Source organism: Mustela putorius, unplaced genomic scaffold (assembly GCF_011764305.1).
Source record: "Mustela putorius furo isolate JIRA1106 unplaced genomic scaffold, ASM1176430v1.1 tig00003942_pilon_pilon_pilon, whole genome shotgun sequence".
NCBI classification, from domain to species: Eukaryota; Metazoa; Chordata; class Mammalia; order Carnivora; family Mustelidae; genus Mustela; species Mustela putorius.
In genome coordinates this window covers 3333323-3355086 of record NW_025422087.1, presented here as the reverse complement: position 1 = coordinate 3355086, position 21764 = coordinate 3333323, and the positions used below count along the sequence as shown (strand labels likewise).

At 34.2% G+C, this 21764-nt stretch overlaps 1 protein-coding gene across 6 annotated transcripts in view; it reads right to left on the bottom strand.

Moving 5' to 3' along the window:
* Positions 1-21764, bottom strand: part of PAN3 (poly(A) specific ribonuclease subunit PAN3) — a 137546-nt gene that overhangs the window by 85589 nt on the left and 30193 nt on the right. For 4 of the 6 annotated variants that reach the window (XM_013046997.2, XM_045069625.1, XM_045069626.1 and 1 more), the window contains exon 5: positions 7865-8026. The exons of the other annotated variants lie outside the window; for them this stretch is intronic. In XM_013046997.2, the coding sequence (XP_012902451.1) occupies positions 7865-8026 (162 nt within the window). The remainder of the gene's footprint in view (positions 1-7864; positions 8027-21764) is intronic. 6 annotated transcript variants of the gene reach the window in all.

Below are 21764 nucleotides of genomic sequence, written 5' to 3'. Positions count from 1 at the left end.
ACTAATGACAAAGGTAAAAAACATGATCAAATATCAGTCAGATAGTGGTTTGAAAGTTAAGAACAGAAGCAGGATACTAGATAATAACAGTCTTACAATAATAACAATCCAGATAAGAAATGAAAGTAGACCTATAACTCGGTAATATTAAAAGTGAAGACAATTTCAAAGTAGCCCAATCAACAGCACCTGGTGGCCAAAAGATGTGACAAATAAGGAAGATGGAGGAGTCCAGAAAAACTCACAACTGGGTGATACCATAATCACGACAGAGAGCAGGCATATACAGACATGTGTGAATAAAACACGTTTAAAGAAAAAGATGTGATGTTTGTTTTAGATAGAATGAATTTTCAAAGTCTTACACCACATAAATAAAGATGTTCTGAAGAAGTTAGTATTCAGAGACAATGCGAAGGACTGAGGGGATGGTTTTAAAAAAACAAAAACAAAAACAAAAAACCCTGAAAGTCAGCTATGGATGGGAGTAGCTGAAGTAATAAATATCTGCTGAGACCCCCGAGGAGCACCATGTGAAATAAATGAGAAGGGAGTGAAGGACAGAGTTCGGGAGAGTTCCTGAGGTCAAGGCAACAAACAAGAGGTCCTCAAAACAGACTAATAAGGAACAGGCTAAGAGCTGAGTTCTCAGGAAGAGGAATGGTCAGCAATGTCAAATGCATTAGAGATTGAATAAGAACTGGTACTTTTGGTACTTAGGTGACCATATCAAAAAGTTTCAACATAGTGGGGAAAGCGAATGGCAAAACAATGGGAATTGAGGGATGAATTAAAGGTAAAAAAGTGGCAACAATAAGTAGCAAGCATTTCTCAAATTTTACTGCTTTCCCAAACATATTGACGCTAGAACATTTTTTTCAGATAGCATTCCTTACTCCCAGGGTCCCAGAGCAAAAGAAATTTAAACACTGCATGTTAACAAGCTAGGAGGAAGAAATCACTGTTGAGCGAGACATTATATAAAACTGAAAAGGGATAAATAATAAATTGTTAGAGGGAATAAAGACAGGTTCTGAAGCACATAATAAAGGAACAACTGTTTGTCTGAAACAGGAGGAAAAACACTAAGAAAAGTTATGAATGAAAAAGCTGTCCACAGGCTGAAAGTTACCACATGAAGCAATTCATTCTCACGCCCTTTCTCCCTCCAGTGAAGTACACAAGTCATTTACTCAAAAGTGACATGGAAGGGGTGAGTAGGTTTGAGGAGTGTTAAAGGCTTAGAATATCAGCTATAAAGGGAGAAAAGAAGTGGGCATGCCGTTTTCGCTGTACCACAGTTCTAGAACTCTTCAAAGTCCTGCGGAACACTGAGTAGATAGAGGGTTTAAGTTTCAACCTTAAAAAATTCTAAACCACTCCAGTCTAAAGCCCAAACCATCCTATCTCCTAGGGCCTACTGTTTAGAAATCACCTGAATTAACACTAAAAATCAAAAAGTCTAAAGATTGAAATATATCTGGTGAGTTTCAAAAACCTCCCTGGGATCTTAAAAGCACCAGTAACAAGCAACTAGAATTCACAGGAGAATTTGTGAGTCAAAAATCTTAATGTGAGCATTCTTCTAATTAAATACTCCTTACAAGAAATGCCATTTAATCAAACCAGAAGGCGGGCAAATGTCATCAAACGAGATGCTGACAGGTATGAAACTCCTAATAAAGCCAACAGTCCAACCATTCTCATTCATTTACATCACTCCGGGGGTAAGCTAAAACAACAGTAACACTATTGATTCATAATCTATAACCCATTATTTCCAAAAGTCTGAGACAAAATGAACAGAAATTTATTTAACATGTCATTATCTCTAGGCAAATCTTAACCTGCAATACCCTGAGAAGTTCACACAGCCATATACCTCCCATCCTTTTATTCCAGCTGACACCTAATTTTTGGGGGGTGAGGGACATTGGGGAGGGTATGGGTTATGGTGAGTACTGTGAAATGTATAAGCCTGACAATTCACAGACTTGTATCCCTGGGGCAAATAATACATTATATGTTAATAAAAATAATTTTTTAAAAAAGACTTATTTATTGAGAGAAGGAAAGAAAGAGCACATGCGTGCAGGGGTAGGAGCAGAGGGAGAAAAAAAGATCCACAAGCAGACTCTGCTGAGAGCAGGGGCCAACACAGCGCTTGATGGAGATCACAACTCCAGCCAAAATCAAGAGTCGGATGCTTAACTGACTGAACCATTCTGGCACCCCTTAACACTAAGTCTTATGGGAAAGGTGAGAGCACACTGTTATGCCTTCTTTTTTTTTTTTATTTATTTGACAGAGATCACAAGTACGCAGAGAGGCAGGCAGAGAGAGAGGAGGAAGCAAGCTCCCCACTGAGCAGAGAGCCCGATGCAGGACTCAATCCCAGGACCCTGAGATCATGACCTGTGCCAAAAGCAGAGGCTTAACCAACTGAGCCACCTAGGCGCCCCTGTTAAGCCTTTCTTTAAAAAAAAAAAAAAAAAAAAAGGCATTTTTAAACAAATTTTAAAAAATATTCAAGAGAGTTGGCATTAAAATGTGAGCCCCTAAAAGACAATTAATGTTACTGCCTCTTTATATATACATATAATACACACACCATGCCACATACATCTGAATATAACTGATGGCATCCTATGTAAATATAAACGGAGACCGAGTTTAGGAGTGAAACTGACGGAATAATGTGAAACTGACGGAATGGAAATTTATTTCGTATCTACTATGTGCCTGGAAATTTGAATCCTCACAATTCTGTAAGGTAAGTGCTAAAATATTTCAATCCTAAACAATGGTATCTGAACTATATAATCACAGAACAAATCAAAAATTTGGAAACTGACATATAGGTTGGTCAGGCAGAGAAATGGATAAATAAACAACCTAGGCAAAGACCAAAGAATGATAAAGAGAACTTACACTTAAGTAAAATAAAGTACTACTGATATGGAGTCTCGGGTGACCTTCCACCTACCATCTGCTTGGTGTTTGGGCTAAGATGATGAGAAAAACATAAACTGGAGAAGCCCTGTGACTTAACAACAATGTCAATAAGTAATTAAGACTACTACCAGGATAAGAAGATTAGAAAATATCAAGAACACTTAAACAATGATAAACTTTCATGAGTTTAAAAAAAAAAAAAGAAAAAGATTCTCTAACATTTAAAAAGAAATCACTATCCTCTGTTCTAAATCAACTGTGATAATAAAACTAAGCAATAGTAATATGGTGGCTATAAATCCCAGAACAATTTTTAAACATAGAAAAGTACTGGAATAAATTACCACAAATTATATACACTGCCTAATAAAAGGAAATTAAACAGTAACATTTAGAGACAGAATACATTAAGGGTACAAAAACAGTAATAAATACATGCTCAGTCTCAAATATTTATAGTCCAATGGGAAAAAGCAGCAAACAGGTAAAGAAATAATATAAAACAATGAAATAACAAACAACACCAGGTATTACAGAAATGGTTAAAAAAAAATTCTTTCAGGCAAGTATTTACAATGAAGGTAGTATGTGAATTAACTCTTAAAGGAAAAGGAGGAAAGTTTTTTTTTTTTTTTAGGCTTGGTTAACAACCATACAAAGATGCAAAGATACAGAGATCTGACAATGTATTTCATATTATATGAGGTATGAAAGATTCCATTTGATTAGAATTTAGTATGTATGGACAGTAAGAGAGCCCTAGATAAGTAAAACACACCCAAAGGGATTTGACAGAAATTATACAGAAAATACCCTTAGGATGGAAATTATGTCAGTAGTGTTAACAAAGGAAAGAAGAGGAAGATACTGCAGAATTTTAAGGAATAGGGATTAGAGGCAGACAACATAGCAGAAAAATCTCAGGTTTAGAATTAAACAGGGCTAGGCTAGAATCCTAGCTCTATCGCTTATTAACAATAAGGTCTGGGCCACCTGGCTGTCTCAGTCAGTAGAGCATGTGACTCTTGACCTCAGAGTGATGAGTCTGAGCCGCACACTCGGTGTAGACATTACTTTAAAAATAAAATCTTAAAAAAAAAAAATAAAGCTTTTCTAAATTGCAACTTATGTTATTTGTCAAAAGAGGATAATATCTCATTACTGTGGCAAAGCCTTAATATGATGGCAAATAAACTGTCCAATGTACTATCTTTCAATTAGTCAAAACTTCAATAGTTTCCTTCTTATAATAAATGGTAGAATGTGAGATGACAGGGGAGAAATTAAGATACATAAGCCTCAGTGACTGGACTGGGAAGATGACGAAGTCATTAAAGAAGAACTACAAAAGAAACTGTAGATTTTGAAAATAGAAAAATGCCTGTTTTAGACAAGCCAAATTTGCAGTGACAGCGGGATACATATCAACATGCAAAGATACCAAAAAGCACAAAAAAATAAGAGTCTTGAACTCAGAAGACAACCCTAATAGAAATAAAATTTTAGGTCTTAGGCATACAAGGGAAAGCAAAGAATGAGTGCACCAAGAACAGGAGCTCACAAGGAGCTGGGGTAAAACCAAAAGTCATGACTGAAAAAAGGAAAGTTTCAAAAACAGGTGGCCAGCAGTTTTAAGCACTAGATAAAACACTCTATTTGGTAATTAAGGAGCTCTCTGACAAATTTTGAGAGCAATTTCAGCAAAAAAATATTTTTTAACATTTTTATGTATTTACTTGAGAAAGAGAAAAGAGAGAATGAGCAGGGTGGGGAGAGGGCAGAGAGAGGGGGAGGAGAAGCAGGCCCCCTGCCAAGCAAGGAGCCCTATATGGGGTTTGATCCCAGGACCCCAAGATCATGACCATAGCCAAAGGTAGACCCTTAACTGACCGAACCACCCAGGAGTCCCAATGTTAGCAAAATTTTGATGACGACAAACTGTAGACACTGAAGGCATAAATAAATGGGTGGTAAAGAAATCAGAGAAAAGAAAGATCTATTCCAAGGGTTCTCAAGTGGGAACTCCACAAAGAGAATGGAAACCGGATGAACATTATCAATATTTCAAAGAGCCATATGAAAAAAAATTTAGCCTTCACCACAATATGAAAAACTAAGGAAAATAATAAATATCTTTGATTCTTTAATTAGCACATTTTATATATATACACATGTATTTTTATATGTATGTTTTAAATGAAAGCATGAATCACTGTCTTACAAATGTGTAAACAGGCTCTCTCATATGAGATCCTTAATGGAAAAGAAAAAAGTATATATATATATATACTAAAAGGGGATCATGGGGCTCTTGAAAGAAATCCAATAATAATTGCAGAATAAATGCAATTATGAATGATTCATGTGGAAACCTTCAGAGAAAAGTTTCTGTAGCTCATTTTGGTATAAGGGTTTTGATGGTTATCTTTTGTTTTCAAAACTGGAAAAACTTCTAAAGATGGTAGCTTAACACTAAGAAATCAATGTAAAGAAATGTTTCCAGTTCCAGAAAGAAAGGTAATTAAAGGTCACTGAGAATCAGATGGAATCACGAGGAAAAAGGACTGACCTTAACCAATCCTGCTGTTATGCATAAGTTACAATCCATGGATAGAAAATATGTATGCACTCTCATCCAAAAACAAGTTGTCCTATAGAAGTTCAGTTAACCAGTTAGATAATTAAGCTAACCACAGCTGTAGTTCAATAGAGGGTATATCACATAAAGATTAAGAGAATTTAAAGTCTGACAAACACGGGTTAAAATGTCTGCTCCTCTATTTACTACTACTATTTAACCTTAATGTTACTTAGCTTCTCTGAAGAAGTTTCTTCATTTAATAGTAATATTCCTCTCATGAGCTATTTGAAAGACCAAAAGAGACAATATATGTAAAAAGCTTAGCACAGTGCCTGGCATAAGGTAATCATTTAAGAAACACAGCTATAATTACTAAAACAAAGTACAAATAAACATTTCTCTGACCTTAGGATTGAGAAGGCCTAAGATTTAAAAGAAAGGAAACAAATGAAGCAGGAAAGATTAATAGACCGAGCTACTCATATTTTTTAAACTCTATAAAATTTTTGTGGACAGATATGTTAAAAGGCATCATACAAAACTAAAAAAAAATAAAATAAAAAGGTAAAGACTTGATTCACACGAATTAGTTTCCTTACACATCAAAAAGATAAAAACCCCAGTTTAAAAAAATTAAAAAAGGTACTGACATACTCCTTGCACTGCATAAACAACACAAGGTATCCACAGTTTAGGAATCCACAAACACAATAATGGACAACAGATAAGCATTTTTCAATATTTCAACATGTGACTGATACTGCAAGGTGATACTGTCCTTCTAATATCAGACCAAGCTACTGAAGTATTCCTTATGTCCTTAAAGGAAAAGAACTAGCTGAAGTATAAAATAATAGTAGTAGTTGAAATAGGAGATTCAGATAACACAAGTTCAATCTTTTGTACATTGAAAAGTTTATCTATTATAACCTGTTTTAATTAAAAATAAAACCATTTCTAGCATGCATTCTTACAGTAACCTAATGATTTTTCAAGCTGTGCTACACAGAGGTACCTCAAAAGCTGACAATAAGATAAGACGGGCAGCTGTGGAAAAGCCAAGTGGATACACCAGTGCATTTATCACCGTTTTACCCCACAGTGTACAAGCATTTCCAGTTCCACTTTTAACAGTTCGTATACAGTTAGGGCCCCATTTATTCTGATTAAAACTGAAAAATAATTCTAACAATCCACATCAAATCTCTCTCCTACCAATCTAAAAAGACAAAAATTCAGTGAACTACACTGCTATTCATAATTGACAGAGTCAAAACTTTCCAATGAAATTTTAAGTGTATCATGATGTGGACCCCTTTCCCTGTCCCCAGGCTTCCCTTACTTTATAAAATACTATGAAAATTTATTTTGGGACAGAAACTATGTTTTGCAATATTTTTGGACTAACTCCTTTATTTTTATGCCCAAGGCAATAAAGATATTGCTATGGTATTAATACTGAACAGACCAAAATATTGTGGAACCCCTTCGTAACACAAGGCTGGTGACAGAAATATAACCAAGTTGTTAACTTTGTTATAGCTTTTCTGTGTGTGGTACATGTGTGTGGGATTACAGATGCTTGGTTAGCAATATACATTAAAAAGACCCATATATTCAGAACATTTGGGAAGAAAAATATTCTGCTTACATCTAAACTGAAATTTGGGTTAAGAGCTATATTATTACCGTTACCAATTTTTTAAAATGAGAATTATACTCCAAATTAAAACTGAATCTAATTCAAATTATTTCATAGGTACTTCAGAATCCTACTCAAAAGATAGTTTTTGAGTTACAAAGTCCATTTTCATTATTCAGTATTGATAAGGGAGAGTCAAAGACTAAAATGCACGTGCCTATGACAACATAATATTGAGGCTCGTTTTAGAGCCAATACTTAACAAGTTTGTTTACATGTAATTTTTTTTAGTAAAAATGTACAAAAAGTAAACATATGAAGCTTCCTGTTATTCAGAGTATAAATGAGGTTTCCCATAATAAATTTTATAATGATTTTTTAATACAGTACCCTGAATAACTTTGTGTATTAAAATAACTGACCTCATATCTGTTAACAAAATCCAAAAGGGAAAAACTAAACTTAGTATACTTTTAGGAAAGTAAACTATAAGCAGAGAAAGTTCAAAAAGTCACCAAAGTCATTTAGTTGGTTAACAAGTCACTAACCTTCCTTTGATTAAAAAAAAAAAAAATCACCTAAAGATATCATCTAAACCATTCAATCTCACACCCACCATCCCACCCAGACACAGAAAGCAACCAAGATATTCACTTTCAAAAAATGTCTAATAAAATTATTTTTACCTGTAAATTGTTTTCTGTGACTCTGTTCCACCAAACCATATTGATGGGTACTCCTGATTTACACCTGTCAGCAAGGCAGCCAATAGGGTTCTTTGCTTTTCGTGCCTTTGATCCCATCGGAACTAGCCTCTCCTCCAGCATCCCCAGGCGATACTTCCTTGGCTAGGAAAAAGAAGGAAAGAAACCAGGCCACTCCTAACATCCCCCACACTAATCTAAACTAACATAACTAACATATAGATGATACCAGGGATGGTGGAATAGGGAACAAGTAAAATTTCTAAGACACTCCCTCTAATGTCCTTATCACCACCCACCATTTCCCAACCCCCCCCATACATACCTCCAAAATAACCCACAGTCCTAACAGGCTAAACAACATATAGGTAAAAAGCAACAGATGTTTTAGAAGTATACATTATAATTTGATTTTATAAAACCTTAATGAATAGAAATTAACTTATCAGCAAAGTTAAATGCCTTGCAAAATTTTTTCCACTGGCACTTACCTATTCTCACTGCAATATGAAGAAATGCTTCAAAGGGCACCAAATACAGGTAAAAAAAAAAATTCTCCAAACTATGTCTTTTTCTGTTCCCACTTTGCTATCTTATTTCCTGCTGAGGAACTACCTCCATTTAAAAGAAGCAGTTAATTCCTAAGGAATGGATTTTTTAAATTTTTTAAAATTCTATGCACATTAGGCAAAAGTACAAGTCCCTATGTCTTAAGTGGGCTTTCAACTTAAGGTATTAGTTGAAATAAGCTCAAATTTTGTAAAAAAAAAAACAAAACAAAAAAAAAAAAAAACACAACTTTCATGGGTCTTATGAGTATACCAGTAATGTACACAGACTGATATTAAATAGCTTGTCCAATAAAAGCATGAACTCATTGGCAAACATTATAATAAAGTTAGTAAACAATCTTAGTTGTGGTTGGCAGGGCTTTTTAATATGTGAAAATTAATGATAGTTTCCACCACCTTACCTCCCTAATTTATAGCAAATTTGCATTAAATTATATCTTTATAGGAATTTGTATATATATTTTTCCCTTTAAGGAATGCTAATCATTCTTGGGAAGATAGTTTAAGACCTGAAATAACTTATGTTTACTCACTATTCTGTCATAAGTCTGATAAAGCAAATAGTTAAAATTAACTTTCTTCAAAAAAAGTGCCCTAGCCAGACAAACATATAAAATATATAAAATTTTGACCAGTAGAGACAACTAATTTGAAGAAAACACTTGATTTCTAAAATTTCAAAATGACCGTGCGAATAATGCCTATGAAATCATTCTATGCAAAGTAGACACTAACAGAAATGGACCTCTGCTAGTAGTCTTTGACTTAAGATGAAAAAAAAAAATTAAACTTGCATAAGAAAGGTAACTAAACTACCTACCATCCCAATAATTACAGCAGTGGATAAAGTTCCATGAGGCTAAAATATTTCCATCTCCATGCACTCTTGTACCAATTCAATTACTCTTTAAGCCTATATCACAAGCAACTTTTATGGATGAAAATAAATATGTACCCATCAGAACAATATTATAAATGAAAGAATTTTAAAGCAAGTTATTTCTAGTAATATAGCTCACAACTACAAGGCTTTGATACACAGCAAAATTACTACACTACAAAATTTAAATTTTGTATTTTAGAAAATGTCTGGGCTAAAGAATATCTTAACTATTAGGAAAGTTCCAACACATCAAAGGGTATTTATTTAAACAAAATAACCTATCAAATAGGATTTCTACAAGGGCACCTAAATTTCAGTCATATATTTGAAAGCAAGTAGATTATTGCGTTAAATGGTCTTCTGTTATTCAGATCCTTCACAAATGCAGACCTGCTTTGAGCTGGTTATTACAATAGCACAATTTATCTTCTTACAGTAGTATACTAAGCAATGTAGAAAAAAGTATTTAAATAAATCCACTGTAGCATTCTCCCTCCCCAACAGCTCATTTTTCCAAAGAAGAATTCACTACTTTCTCTCCACCCCAACCCTCAAAAACCTATAATTAGCCTAATGCCTTCCCTCTTAGGTGGAAGAGATCCCCAAACATATGCCACTATAGATTTAACTTTCTTCGATAACTAGTCAGAGATTAAAATCTAATCCAAAAGTACAACCTTCTATGTGATACTGAATGAAAAGACCTAAGATATCAATACCATTTAAATTACCATCATAAGCAATGGAAGGCAAAATGACATCTGAAAAGGGATAGCAGAAATAGAAAGCATGAAGGTGAGGCAAAAAGAGTACATATTACTGCACAAGACAAAAATTAGAGTAAAATCTCAACTATAAACTAATTTCCAAACTACCCTATTATTTATCCCTTGAAGGAAAAAAAATGTATGTTCAACTAAAAATCTAAGAGACTACTGTGTATCAGGAATTGTTCTAAATATGTTAAATAAAACACACACCTTTCCCTCAAAGAGAATATAATGTAGTAGGAAACAAAGTCATGCAAACAGAACATACTGTGATATAAAGAATGCATATATAATTAAGGTACCATAGGGCAGAGACAAAGAGTTCACAGAGAAGGTGAATGCAACTCTGAAGAAGAAGTAAGTGCACCTAGATGGAGGAAGTAGGTGGGAGAGGTACTGTAGGCTTGGAAAAACGTGTATGTAGAGGCACTATGGTGTTAAGCGAAAACCCCAAGTATTCAATCGGCCCTTTAGAGAGGGCTACCCTTGGAGAGCAAAAAGATGAGTCTTCAAAGCAATGAAAAAACTGTTCTATAGCCTACACCAAGGACTTCAGACTTCATTCCATGGGCAATTACATTTCATTCCATGGGCAATGGGAACTCTTAAAAGCTTCTGAATGAAAATTAAAGTGGAAACAGGCATAAAAATTTGTGGACTCTGACAGTAATCAAGGTTAGAGTTTCTCAACTCTATAAGCACTACAGACTTTCGATAATTCTTTGTCATGGAGGCAGTTTTGTGCACTGTAGCATGTTTAGCAGCATCCCTGACCTTTAACCTCTAGATGCTAGTAGCACCACAGTCCCAGATGTGACAACCAAATACATCTTCAACGTCATGGGGAAACAAAACTGCCCCCATTTCAGAATCACTGGTGTAGGTGAAGGATGTGAACTCAAGGGAACTGAAATGGGAATAGACCTAATAAAGACTGGTTGCGGAGAGAACTGCTAGGTTAATAACAACTATAGGTGATTGAAAGTGGGGGCTAAGGAAATCAGAGAAGTCAAATAGAAGAGGAAGAAATAAAAGGAACAAACAAAATTTTATGGAAAATGTTCACCCCTAAAGTTATTACCCTAAAATTCTTGAGATCTTTAAAATAAACCCTCTACTCCCGAGCAAACAAAAGCAACATCCCTCTTCCCTTTTCCTTAGCTTCTAGTAATTCTTTCCTAGACCAATCTTGAAAATGTGAGAGTTAAAAAAACAGGTATGTCCTCTTGTTGATCCTCTATTCTTGATAGCCTTGCCCCTCTATGGAATTCCACTTATGGAATGCAAGCATTTGTAAATGTCCTGTCCTATTGGTAAATAACCAGCTTTATACCCCACCTCCTAGTAAGTCAATATTGTACATCAAAATTCCCATCTCTTTTTGTTCCTGTAGAAAATATACAGCAGGGCCTGAAAGTGTTCCTCCTTATCTCCCCCTTCCTCCCCTCTAGTTACAAAATTTTTACTTTAAGTCTCAAGATTTACTCTAAGAGTGAATTTTTATCATTCTTCACAAAATCTAAATAAACAGTACAATAAGACAGAAGATGAAAATAGTTTTACCCTTTATACTGAGCATTTAAAAAATAAAACAACAGGTTAGATCTGAACAAAAGTATTCAAGGATCCTTCCATATTTAAACTATAATGAACCCATGAATCTTCTCAAGATGTTACTAAAATAAAGATTCTGATTTAGTGGGTCTAGAGTGAAGCCTGACTCTACATTTCTAAAAGGCTCCCAAGACTGCTAGTACTGCTTATCTGGTGACCACACTTTGAGGAGTGAAGTTTCAGAGAATGTCACAGAAATAACCTAGATAAGAAACTACTGGTCCAGACAGAAACTGAAGCCACTCCCTGAAATAAAAAGAGAGAAATTCAATAGTTCAACATCCCAAATCCATAAAGCTTGACCCAGATACTTAGAGCCTTCAAGAACTTCAAGACCATTACACATGCAGCCCCCAGAGCCCTGGCTCTTCAAAATTTCTTGCCCTGGTTCGTAAAAGCCATTTCCAATGGTTTAGGTCTAAAAGAAGTCCACCTTCATTCCTTACAACTGAGGTAAGTCTCTATGTCGAAAAAAGAACAAACAGTAAAAGCTAATTTTTAGGACTGTTTGAGTTCAAAACTCTAAATGTATGCACATTTTTTCACATATTCATTCAGTCAACATTTCAGCATAAGGTTCTATGCCCTTCTTCCTAGAAATACAAAGCTAAGATATATTCTCTTCTGAAATTTCAGTCAAGCCAAAGAAAAATCTATAAATACCATGCTTGTAATAGAAAATGTAGTTAAAGCTACCAAGTAACAGACCAATTTTTCAGTGCACAATTCTTTTGGTACAACTGCAAAACAACATTTCATATTACCAGCCATATGTAGTTATACGTCATCTAACTAGTAATAAACTAGAAATCAAATTGTTATCCTAGTACAAAAAGTTTCCAATACCCTGAAATTTAAAAACTGTTTCTGAACGTCAAAAACACCATTGTGCTTTCACCCTTTATACTCTGAAACAATGAATGATGATTTAAAGTTACTGTGAATGACATTTTTGGATGATTTTCATTTTATTAGTCAAAACTGCTCCATATACTTAAAAACAGTGGTACATATATATGAATTATCTTCTTTCAGTGCTTGCTTCAGCAGCACATATACTAAAATATGAATTATCTTCTTTCAGATAATGCTTAACAGTTACATAAAATCATTAACTTTTGCTATAGTAACTCAGCAACCTACCTCCTGCCACTCTTGATGGTCTTAGGTCCACTAATAGAAACCTCTGGTCTAGAATCTACTACATACTCATTTGAAAATAAACCTGCATTTCTTTCATCACCTCTTCTAACTCACAATGGTCTTCCCTCAATTAATTAAATGCCTTGGCATTTTAGCATATTTATAATTATGAGAACTAAATATGAGACTGTAATTCCATTAATTCAGTGGTTAATCTAAAGTCACTGGGAAAAAACAGACCCCAAACAATAAAACACTTCAATTTCTAAATCAAATAAATTTTCATATAGTCATCAGGATAGGGAACTATATACCTCTACCTAATTTGTTACCTGGATCTTAAAGGCTCCTACACCTAATTAATTTAAAACAGTAAACCCAGACCTACAAGTCACTGTAGCGTGGGCTCCAATCATTTTCTCCATAGGTAAAAGACTTAGAGTCAGAAACACAGCAAGCCAGCTGCAAAGATTATATTGTATTTTGTCTTGTCAATTAATTATTAATTATGGGCTTTTTGTGAAAACAGATTGGACTCCTTAAGTTTTCATTGTTCAAATAAAAACAAGAGTAGGATGCAACAGACAAGTCAGTCTATCGAGAAACAGGCTCACTGTTAAGACTCAGGGGCAGGTAAACATCTGTAAATGAAAAAGAACTTTTAATTTGTGGAATCAATGCACAGGATGACAGGATGAAAACAGAAGATGCTGCTAAGTAAAAATTGATCTACATGATATCAAATAAAACAAAAAAGGATTTACATACATATGCAAACACATTTTTAAGCTCTACTATGAATCAGTCCCCCAATATTATCTGCATAAATTTAAGAAAGCCTACAAAGCAGTCACTACTTTTGTCCTTAAAACCTCAATATTACAATGGAGTTCTACTCCAACAAAATCAAGATCAGTTGGAATACTCTTACTAAGTTTCGAAAGAACTAGAACACCAAACTGCAACTTCTTTCATTCTATTGCTTTAGAATGGAACTAGAATATAAAATGTAGATAAATAAAATACCATGACAAAAAATCATTTTAAGTGAACATGAGTAAAGTTGTTTTTTTTAAGTCATGAACCTTATTTCCACAACAATCAACTGTAACAATTTTAAGTTTTTATAATGTGTTTCAGTACCTTATCAAAACCAAAGATCATGCTAAAATGCCTATTTGCTTGTTAGCAAAAGGTTCCCTTTTTATGTATTTATATGTGTACCCTTGGTTAAATTCAATCTTAAAATGTAACAGAGGATCTTCAGATCTGCTAAATAATATATATACTTGGTATTACTAATATACTCTAATATACCCTGCTATAATTGAACTTAAAGTAAGGTAGTGGTTAATCAAAAGTAAATCTCACACACATTCAGAAACAGATAAACACATTTTAAAACTACAGAATCATAAGCAGTCAAGACTGGAACTACCATTTAATAAGCACAGGGCACTATGCCAAGCACTTTTTACCCATTATGGTATTAATCATCATAATTCTGTGAGACTGGCACAATTGTAGAACCAACTTTACTGATGAGAAAAGTGAGGCTTAGAAGAAGTTAAAATAACTTGCCTATAATCTCACAACTAATACAACATCCGGCCCTGGAGTTTGTACTCTTACATGATACTCTGCCTCCAGTCTGAAGAAAGCTGTTCCATATTCTATAACATTCCTAAACATATTTCACTCTTACATTATACTAGCAATCCTAAAATGACCAAATACCAATTTCTAAATGAATCAATCTCTCTTTGAATCTAACTGGCATAGATGGTTATCAGTAAGAAACAAGAGCTACAGAGGCTCCATTCAAAGAAATAAAATTAAGCAGCTCCCTGTACCCATTTTCAAAATGCAAGGAAAAAAATACTGGGAATTAAACAGAGTTGGAGAAATTACACAGTTTGGGTTAAATTTAGCCAAAACTTCGGCTAGCATGTTTGTGCTAAGAATTCTAAACTCACCTTTATGAATTCATTACAGACCCCTACTTCGTAGGAAAACAGATAGCCACCAGTAATGCCAAGCTATTAAAATCAGCTACTCCACTTTGTAAATACAATGATCAGAGAAAAGTAAAAAGCCAACCACACAATCTCAGAGTGAGCTACTAGTTCCTAAATCCAAGTAGTATATGCACCATCATTTTATCAAGCTGGATTAGGCAAGCCAAAATGCCCAAAGCTAAAACAAAATAAGGACTATACAATTATATATTGTACAGAAAAGGCATGCTGCTTCATTCAGTTCACACATTTAAATATGGTTAAGTATCAAACACCAAACCACCACACATCTCTTAAAAAAAAAAAAAAACCTCTAAAACAAAGATCTGCCATGAGATCTTTTATAATCAGTCAATAGAACAAATTCCAGTCAATAGAACAAGATTCTTTCTTGACTCAAGAAAAGCGAAGTGGTCACTGCACACAAAGTACCAATTAAACTAAAATACACAAAGTAGTACAAGGTTGAACTCCTGATTTGTTACAACAAAATTTATTCTTTCCAAAGCATATCTCTATCTCAACACAATCTTGGAAATCCAGCCTGGAGTACTTTTTATTCAGTAGGAAAACAAAATTAACTCTTTCAAAGTTGAGCCCTTTTCTCTAGGAGCTATCATATTTCTAAACAAGTTTGAACCTAATGTTACTTGTGCAGCATTTCAAAGAAAAGATTAAGACTGAGGTAAAAGCAATAGAAAGTGAAATTTAAATTTGACAATTAAAATGCAGAGAAGATTGAGAACATATTCATTTGCTAAGGGAAGTTAATTACTATCGATCATTTAGCAATAAAAATGACAGTAGATTCAAATTACATGAGAACATTGACAGTCCCTTCAATTTAAAATCACTAACTCAGCAAATAGAGAATTATGTTATTTTAACGAAATGAGCTTAATATTTTATTCTTTTTAAATGTACTTAATAAGAGATCATCAGAGTAAGTGTGGCATTTCAAAAGTGACAGCATAAATCCGTTATGAAATTCAAGACCAAAAACAAAATGGGGAGAATTGAAACATCTGATAGAAGAGGTTTAAATCTCTAACACACACAGAGCTTACAATGAATTTAAAAATAGCCAAACAGAAAAATGAGCAAAAGACATTAAAGAAACAAAGAAACACCAATAGCCAATTAATAAATGAGAAGTTCAACAGCACCAGAAATTAAATTTAAACAATGAGGGGTTTTTTTGCCTTATACAATGACAGAGATGTGAAAGGATTTCACATCTCTGTGTTTTCAAGGCTCTAGGAAAATCGCCATCTATGAATAGGAATATAAACATGTGCAACATTTCTAAAAAGTTAAGTCAAATATCAAAAGTTTAATTGTATACTCTTTCCCTAGAAACTGTGCTTATGGAAATTTTTACTGAGATAATCACATAAACGGAAAAAGAAACAAGCTTAAGGTCAATGTTTTATTCCTCTCTTGCATATTACCAGTAGCCTGTTTCCACTACCTGTTTCTCACTGTATCTAAGACTCATTTTATCTCTCATATTGCCCTAAAGACTTTTTGTTTTCTCTGAAATGTAAATAATTATCTATATCATTCTTCATAAATTACTTGATCTCCCAAAATTTCCATTTCTCAAATAATCTCTCTCAAAGACCTGCTGGGGAGATTAAGTAATATAAAACATTAATTTATTAAAGAATTACTTAAGTTCACCATATTACCTGGAACAGATACAGAAAATCATTATCGATATGAATAAAATCAAATTTCTATCCGTCTGCCAGTACATCATGAGAACTCTCCAGATAGCTTTTCACCAAATTTAAAGCACATGTTTGAGAAGTTAACAGCTATGTGAGGAGGAAGCAAAAAAGAAATGCTGGAGGAGGAGAGGACAGAGCACCTCAAAGAAAAGACAGACATCCTCAGAGCAGCTATAAGAGAACGACTTCTCCAGGGGGCAGTTGTAACACGCCTGATCCAGAGTGGGCAGCAACGGTATTTATTTATTTAACAACAGTCAACAATTTCCAAATAAGGCTAGAAAGGTCTGGCTAATACCATGTATTACTATAATGAGAACCACCATTTACTGGGCATTTCTACCCAGGAAATGCATTTCATTTAGTCCTTGTAACAACTCCACATAGTAGGCACAAGGTATTGTTATTATTCTCATCTTGTGAACGAAGAAAGAAAGGTTTAACTAAGCTTAAAGACACAATGATAATCAGTGAAGAAATGGAGATTCAGACTCCTGGCATCCAACTCCAAACCCTAAAACTTTAACCATTTTTCAATACTGCTAGATTATTATTATTCCTTGTGTTTGAGAGAAATAAAAATTCTCGAAGGGGCTCTGAGCAAGCTATAAACAATAACCATGGGTGCTTCCCTGACTATAGGAATCTGGACTCCAACGACTCAAACAATCCCCATATGGACCCATATGTTAGCTCTAAATCTACAACCCACTACATCTGGTTTAAGTTGGGATAGTACACCTTCCCACAGCACGGCAAATGGAGATGAATGGAGGCTCAGCCTACTCCAGTGAAAGAAGAACAGCTCTGTTTAATTTGTAATTCTAAACACAATTTTACATAGAAACATGACTTGCACAATACTCATAGGTAAATGATACTGATATGGCTGACCTGCAAATCTAAACACTAAGTAAAACAGTATTTGAGAACATATACAAAAAAGTTCAAACACTGTGGTTTTATAAGTTTAGTTTTATACTGCAATTTCCATTAAGATTTCAGTTATTGTTCACTATCTTCTCCATTTTCTCCTCACTTTTTATTTTTCCTGAGATCAATACTTGACTTGATGTTCCAAAATAAACCTAACCCATCAGAAGAATTAAGAAAGGATTTACATTCCAAATTATGCCTGTCATAATTCTACTAATTTCTCCAAATCTAGTTTAGCTTTCTCCAGAAAAGAGCCCTACCATAAATACTCTCCACGTTCCTTGTTACTCCATATTTTGTTCTCAAGAGTAGAAACAGTGTGAAAGTCATCTTTTGAAGACATGACAACCGAATTGTTATAAGAAAAAACTTAAATGTCAAATTAATCAGAAAATACAATATATATCACCAGTAAATTTTGTAATAAAGATGGCTGAAAGAGGAACATATAATCTTGAGGTAGAACACAGTGGGAAGGAGGTTCCAAACTGAGATAAAACATGGAAGGAAGCAGAGAAAGTTTAACTAAATTAAACTTTAGTTAGTGAACTTTGACCTCAAGCAGAATAATCTAGAACTGAACCTCTAAAACCTACATCTCCTCACAAATAAACCAACAGCAAATAAGCCAAATCCCTTGGTCCCACCTGGTTCCACTTCCCTCATCCTAACAGTTTTAAAATCAAGAACAGAAGAAATAAACAGGATACATCACAAATCTTTGTCCCCTAAGTCTAAAGACTTTAACTTGTTATTAAAATGTTAAAAATTTACTAAAGTGAAAATCTGTTATCCCAATACTAGAAATGGAGCGCAAATATCCAGGCAAAGCTGTATATTGATTGTAACATCACAGTAAAGTACAACTAAAACAAGTATAAATGACAGGCACCAGAGCCCTTTTGCTTTAATGGGGGTAGTGGGTAAGGGATGGTGGGGAGGGGTGGTGCTGAATAGGAAAAGAACTCTCGATGGCTTACAAAAGAAGGCAAAGAGAGGCTAAGAAAGGTATACAAGAGAAAGCCAATAATGCCAAATACAAATTTTGAGGGCTTCTCACTCTGCTTAGGACATGTCTCAATCATTTGTGGTCACCCTGCATAAAAATTCACAGCATAGCAAGAATATCTACTGAGATGTCATAGTACTGATTCACTTCATTTATACATATCTGTATTTCAATACCTAACTTTGTTATAAAGATACTTTCTTCCCAAAGGAGTCTTACCCAAAACTGTACTGTTCTCTAGATCACAGTTATGATTCAGGATGACTCTCACCTCTTTTTCCACCAGGCCAGATCACAGCATCATCTATTCGGCTGTTTAGGTTTCCTCATGTATTACTCTCAAATATATTAGCTCTCATTTTCATCAAAACTCTGTCTCCAGCATTTTGGGGGACTTAACCCTCCCACAGAGTACACAGCTATGATTTAATTTCTTCTACTGCCACTCTTGGCCAACAATAATTTTACACATTTTCAAACACTAGTTACTTTCCCTATCTATAATATTAAATATGTCTAATGTAGAAAAAAAAAATCAGTGCTTCTCAAACATCAGTTGTGAAATACCATGAAGATTCAATAATAATTTCCTAAATATTGTGGTTGTATATTTTATAAAGTAAAAGTGAGTTATTAGAAAAATAAGCACATATTTGGATGCTACAGTATCAAATTATCAGATTATTATAGAAGTTTCTAAAAATCTACTTTCAGTATTTTAACTTACCTCCCTACATACAGGTCACAAATACTTGAGGGACTAGCCCCGATCCCTGCACATGAGCAGTACTGCCCTAATGCATATCTTCTCAGTACACAACTCTTCAGGAAGTTTGTCACACATCTAGCAACAATAAAGCAACCCAGACAAATGGCTATGAACCTGTTTAATACTGTTTTTCACATCCCATATTTTACTTCAACTAGTTCCTATAGATGCAAGGTCCTCAGTCATCATCTCTTAGCTCATCTATGATACAGAGAATTTTAAAAGTTGCTGATGATCCTAACTCTCAATAATCAAGCAATACCTTCTCAGTATTTGCCACAACATATTCCTCAACTTCAAAAAACCCCAACTCAAAACAACTTTTCACCATAAATGCTTCTACATCTAGAAAATTCTCTGGTATTTAGCAATCATCATATTTAAATTAATACTAATTAATATGCTATTAAGTAGGTTCATGTATTGCCTTTTCAACTAGACCTTAGAGGGCAGTAAAAACATCAATACTCTTTCAATTTTCTACATAGCACATAGTAAGTCTGCTTACAGTAAAAACAGTAGATTGATCGGATCCCAATAACTCATATACTCTCCAGGCAAAATGTAGTAATATCATCAAATGAGATTTCCAGAAAATAATTTAGGTATGAAATAGGAGTAGGTATGGCCTATCTGTTCTCCAATATCATTATGAAAGAAAATGTCTCTAAGTAATCATGACAGCCTGCTTAGATTAACCCAGAATTATATTTACCTAAATTTGAGTTACTTCCACTAAAACTGCATCATGAAACAGACATTAAGCATTACTACAATAAAAGAAAGTCTACAGATGCCTTCAATTCACAACATGGAGCATGCAACACTTATGGTAAGAGTTGTTCTAACATAAAGAAATTCAAAACATTAATTCAACCATTAATTTTAAAAACATATGCAACCTGTACCAAACATAGTAACTATATAGTCCACTACTGGGAAAAAAAAAACCTTATGTCCCTTCATATTATTTTAAATGTAAATGGCAAGAAAATATGGCCCTTCAAAGATATACTATGTGAACCCTGAATTTCTAAGTAGAGATTAATACATAGGTCCTTTCAGTTTAGAGAGACACTGAGTTTTAAGATTAAAGACACTGAGATTTAAGATTAAAGATACCATAGCCATTATCCATGCCATGTTCATCATTTCATTAAAGCCCAGGAAGCTAGACCAAGGTCACAAAGCCAGAGGACCTCAGAAGTTTCAAAATAGTGCTCATTTTACCATATTAATCTGCTTCCATTCCAAATACTGAGGTCACATTGGTAATAACATTTCCATTTACCACTTTCTTTTACTAAAATGAATTTTAAAAGAACAGGCACTATATATCCTCCTTTTTCCAGTCTCCAGAGATTGCTACCATTTCCTCAAAAACAAATGTGAGTAGCTCTAACTCATATATTTCAACTTAAAGGTATAGTCCACTAAACCCTCATATTAGGAACACTTTTTAAGTGTTTATCTGCCATTCTAGTTTTACTTTCTACTCATAGATCGGAAAAGCAATTTATCACAATTAACTGATTATTTTAAAAGGGGACCCCCTAAGACTACTTAAGGGCTTTATATTTTTCCTTACACCAAATAGCTCCAGATAATTTGCTTTCTAGCTTGTATCTGGCTTTTCAGCATTTCAGTTTCCTTCCATATTGACTGGCTTTGCCTACTGTCACTTCCCACTACTGCCAATGAGTCAATTCTATTCCCCTTCTACTATAAGGATTCAGAAACTACATATTCCAATTTATGAGAATAGCATGCAAATCAAGAGTAAATGTGTTCTTGATGATAGCCCATTAGTAAGTCTCTAAAATCAAGCCCACACATTTTCATTTATCATTAAAAGCATTCAATAATCTTGATCTTTTGTTTCAAAATGAAAATAATAGTAGGTACATAAAGTACTGATGTCATTTATACCTGATCCCATGATTCTTGAGACTATCTAGGCTTCTTCAATTTCATTTTATACTACCCTCCAATCAGATAACTTCCTAAAAGAATCTTAAACTTGCATCAATTTCCTAAATTTAATATTCTTTATGAGGGGGGAGGGTCTTTCTTCCATTACTTAGGAGACTGAAATTAGTTATAACATGGCAGTAATTTCCACCAAGATTTACAACCTCCCGAACCTCTTCAGGGGCTACTGATCCCAACTAAAACTACCACCTTCTCTAGATCATTATTACTATTGACATAATGATTCTCATGAAGACTCAGAGGCTTCAAACTGTAATAGAACTTCATTTCTCCTTGTCACAGAACTAGTCCCTATAAAATACTTCAAAATCTATCCATGGCCTATCAACCTCAATTCCAAAAAAATTAAATTTCTAACTTAAACAGATTTTAAACTGTTTTCAAACAGGTGAACCAATTATGAAAAGTTGAAGATTTTTAAGGTTGCCTTGTCATGAGGCGTT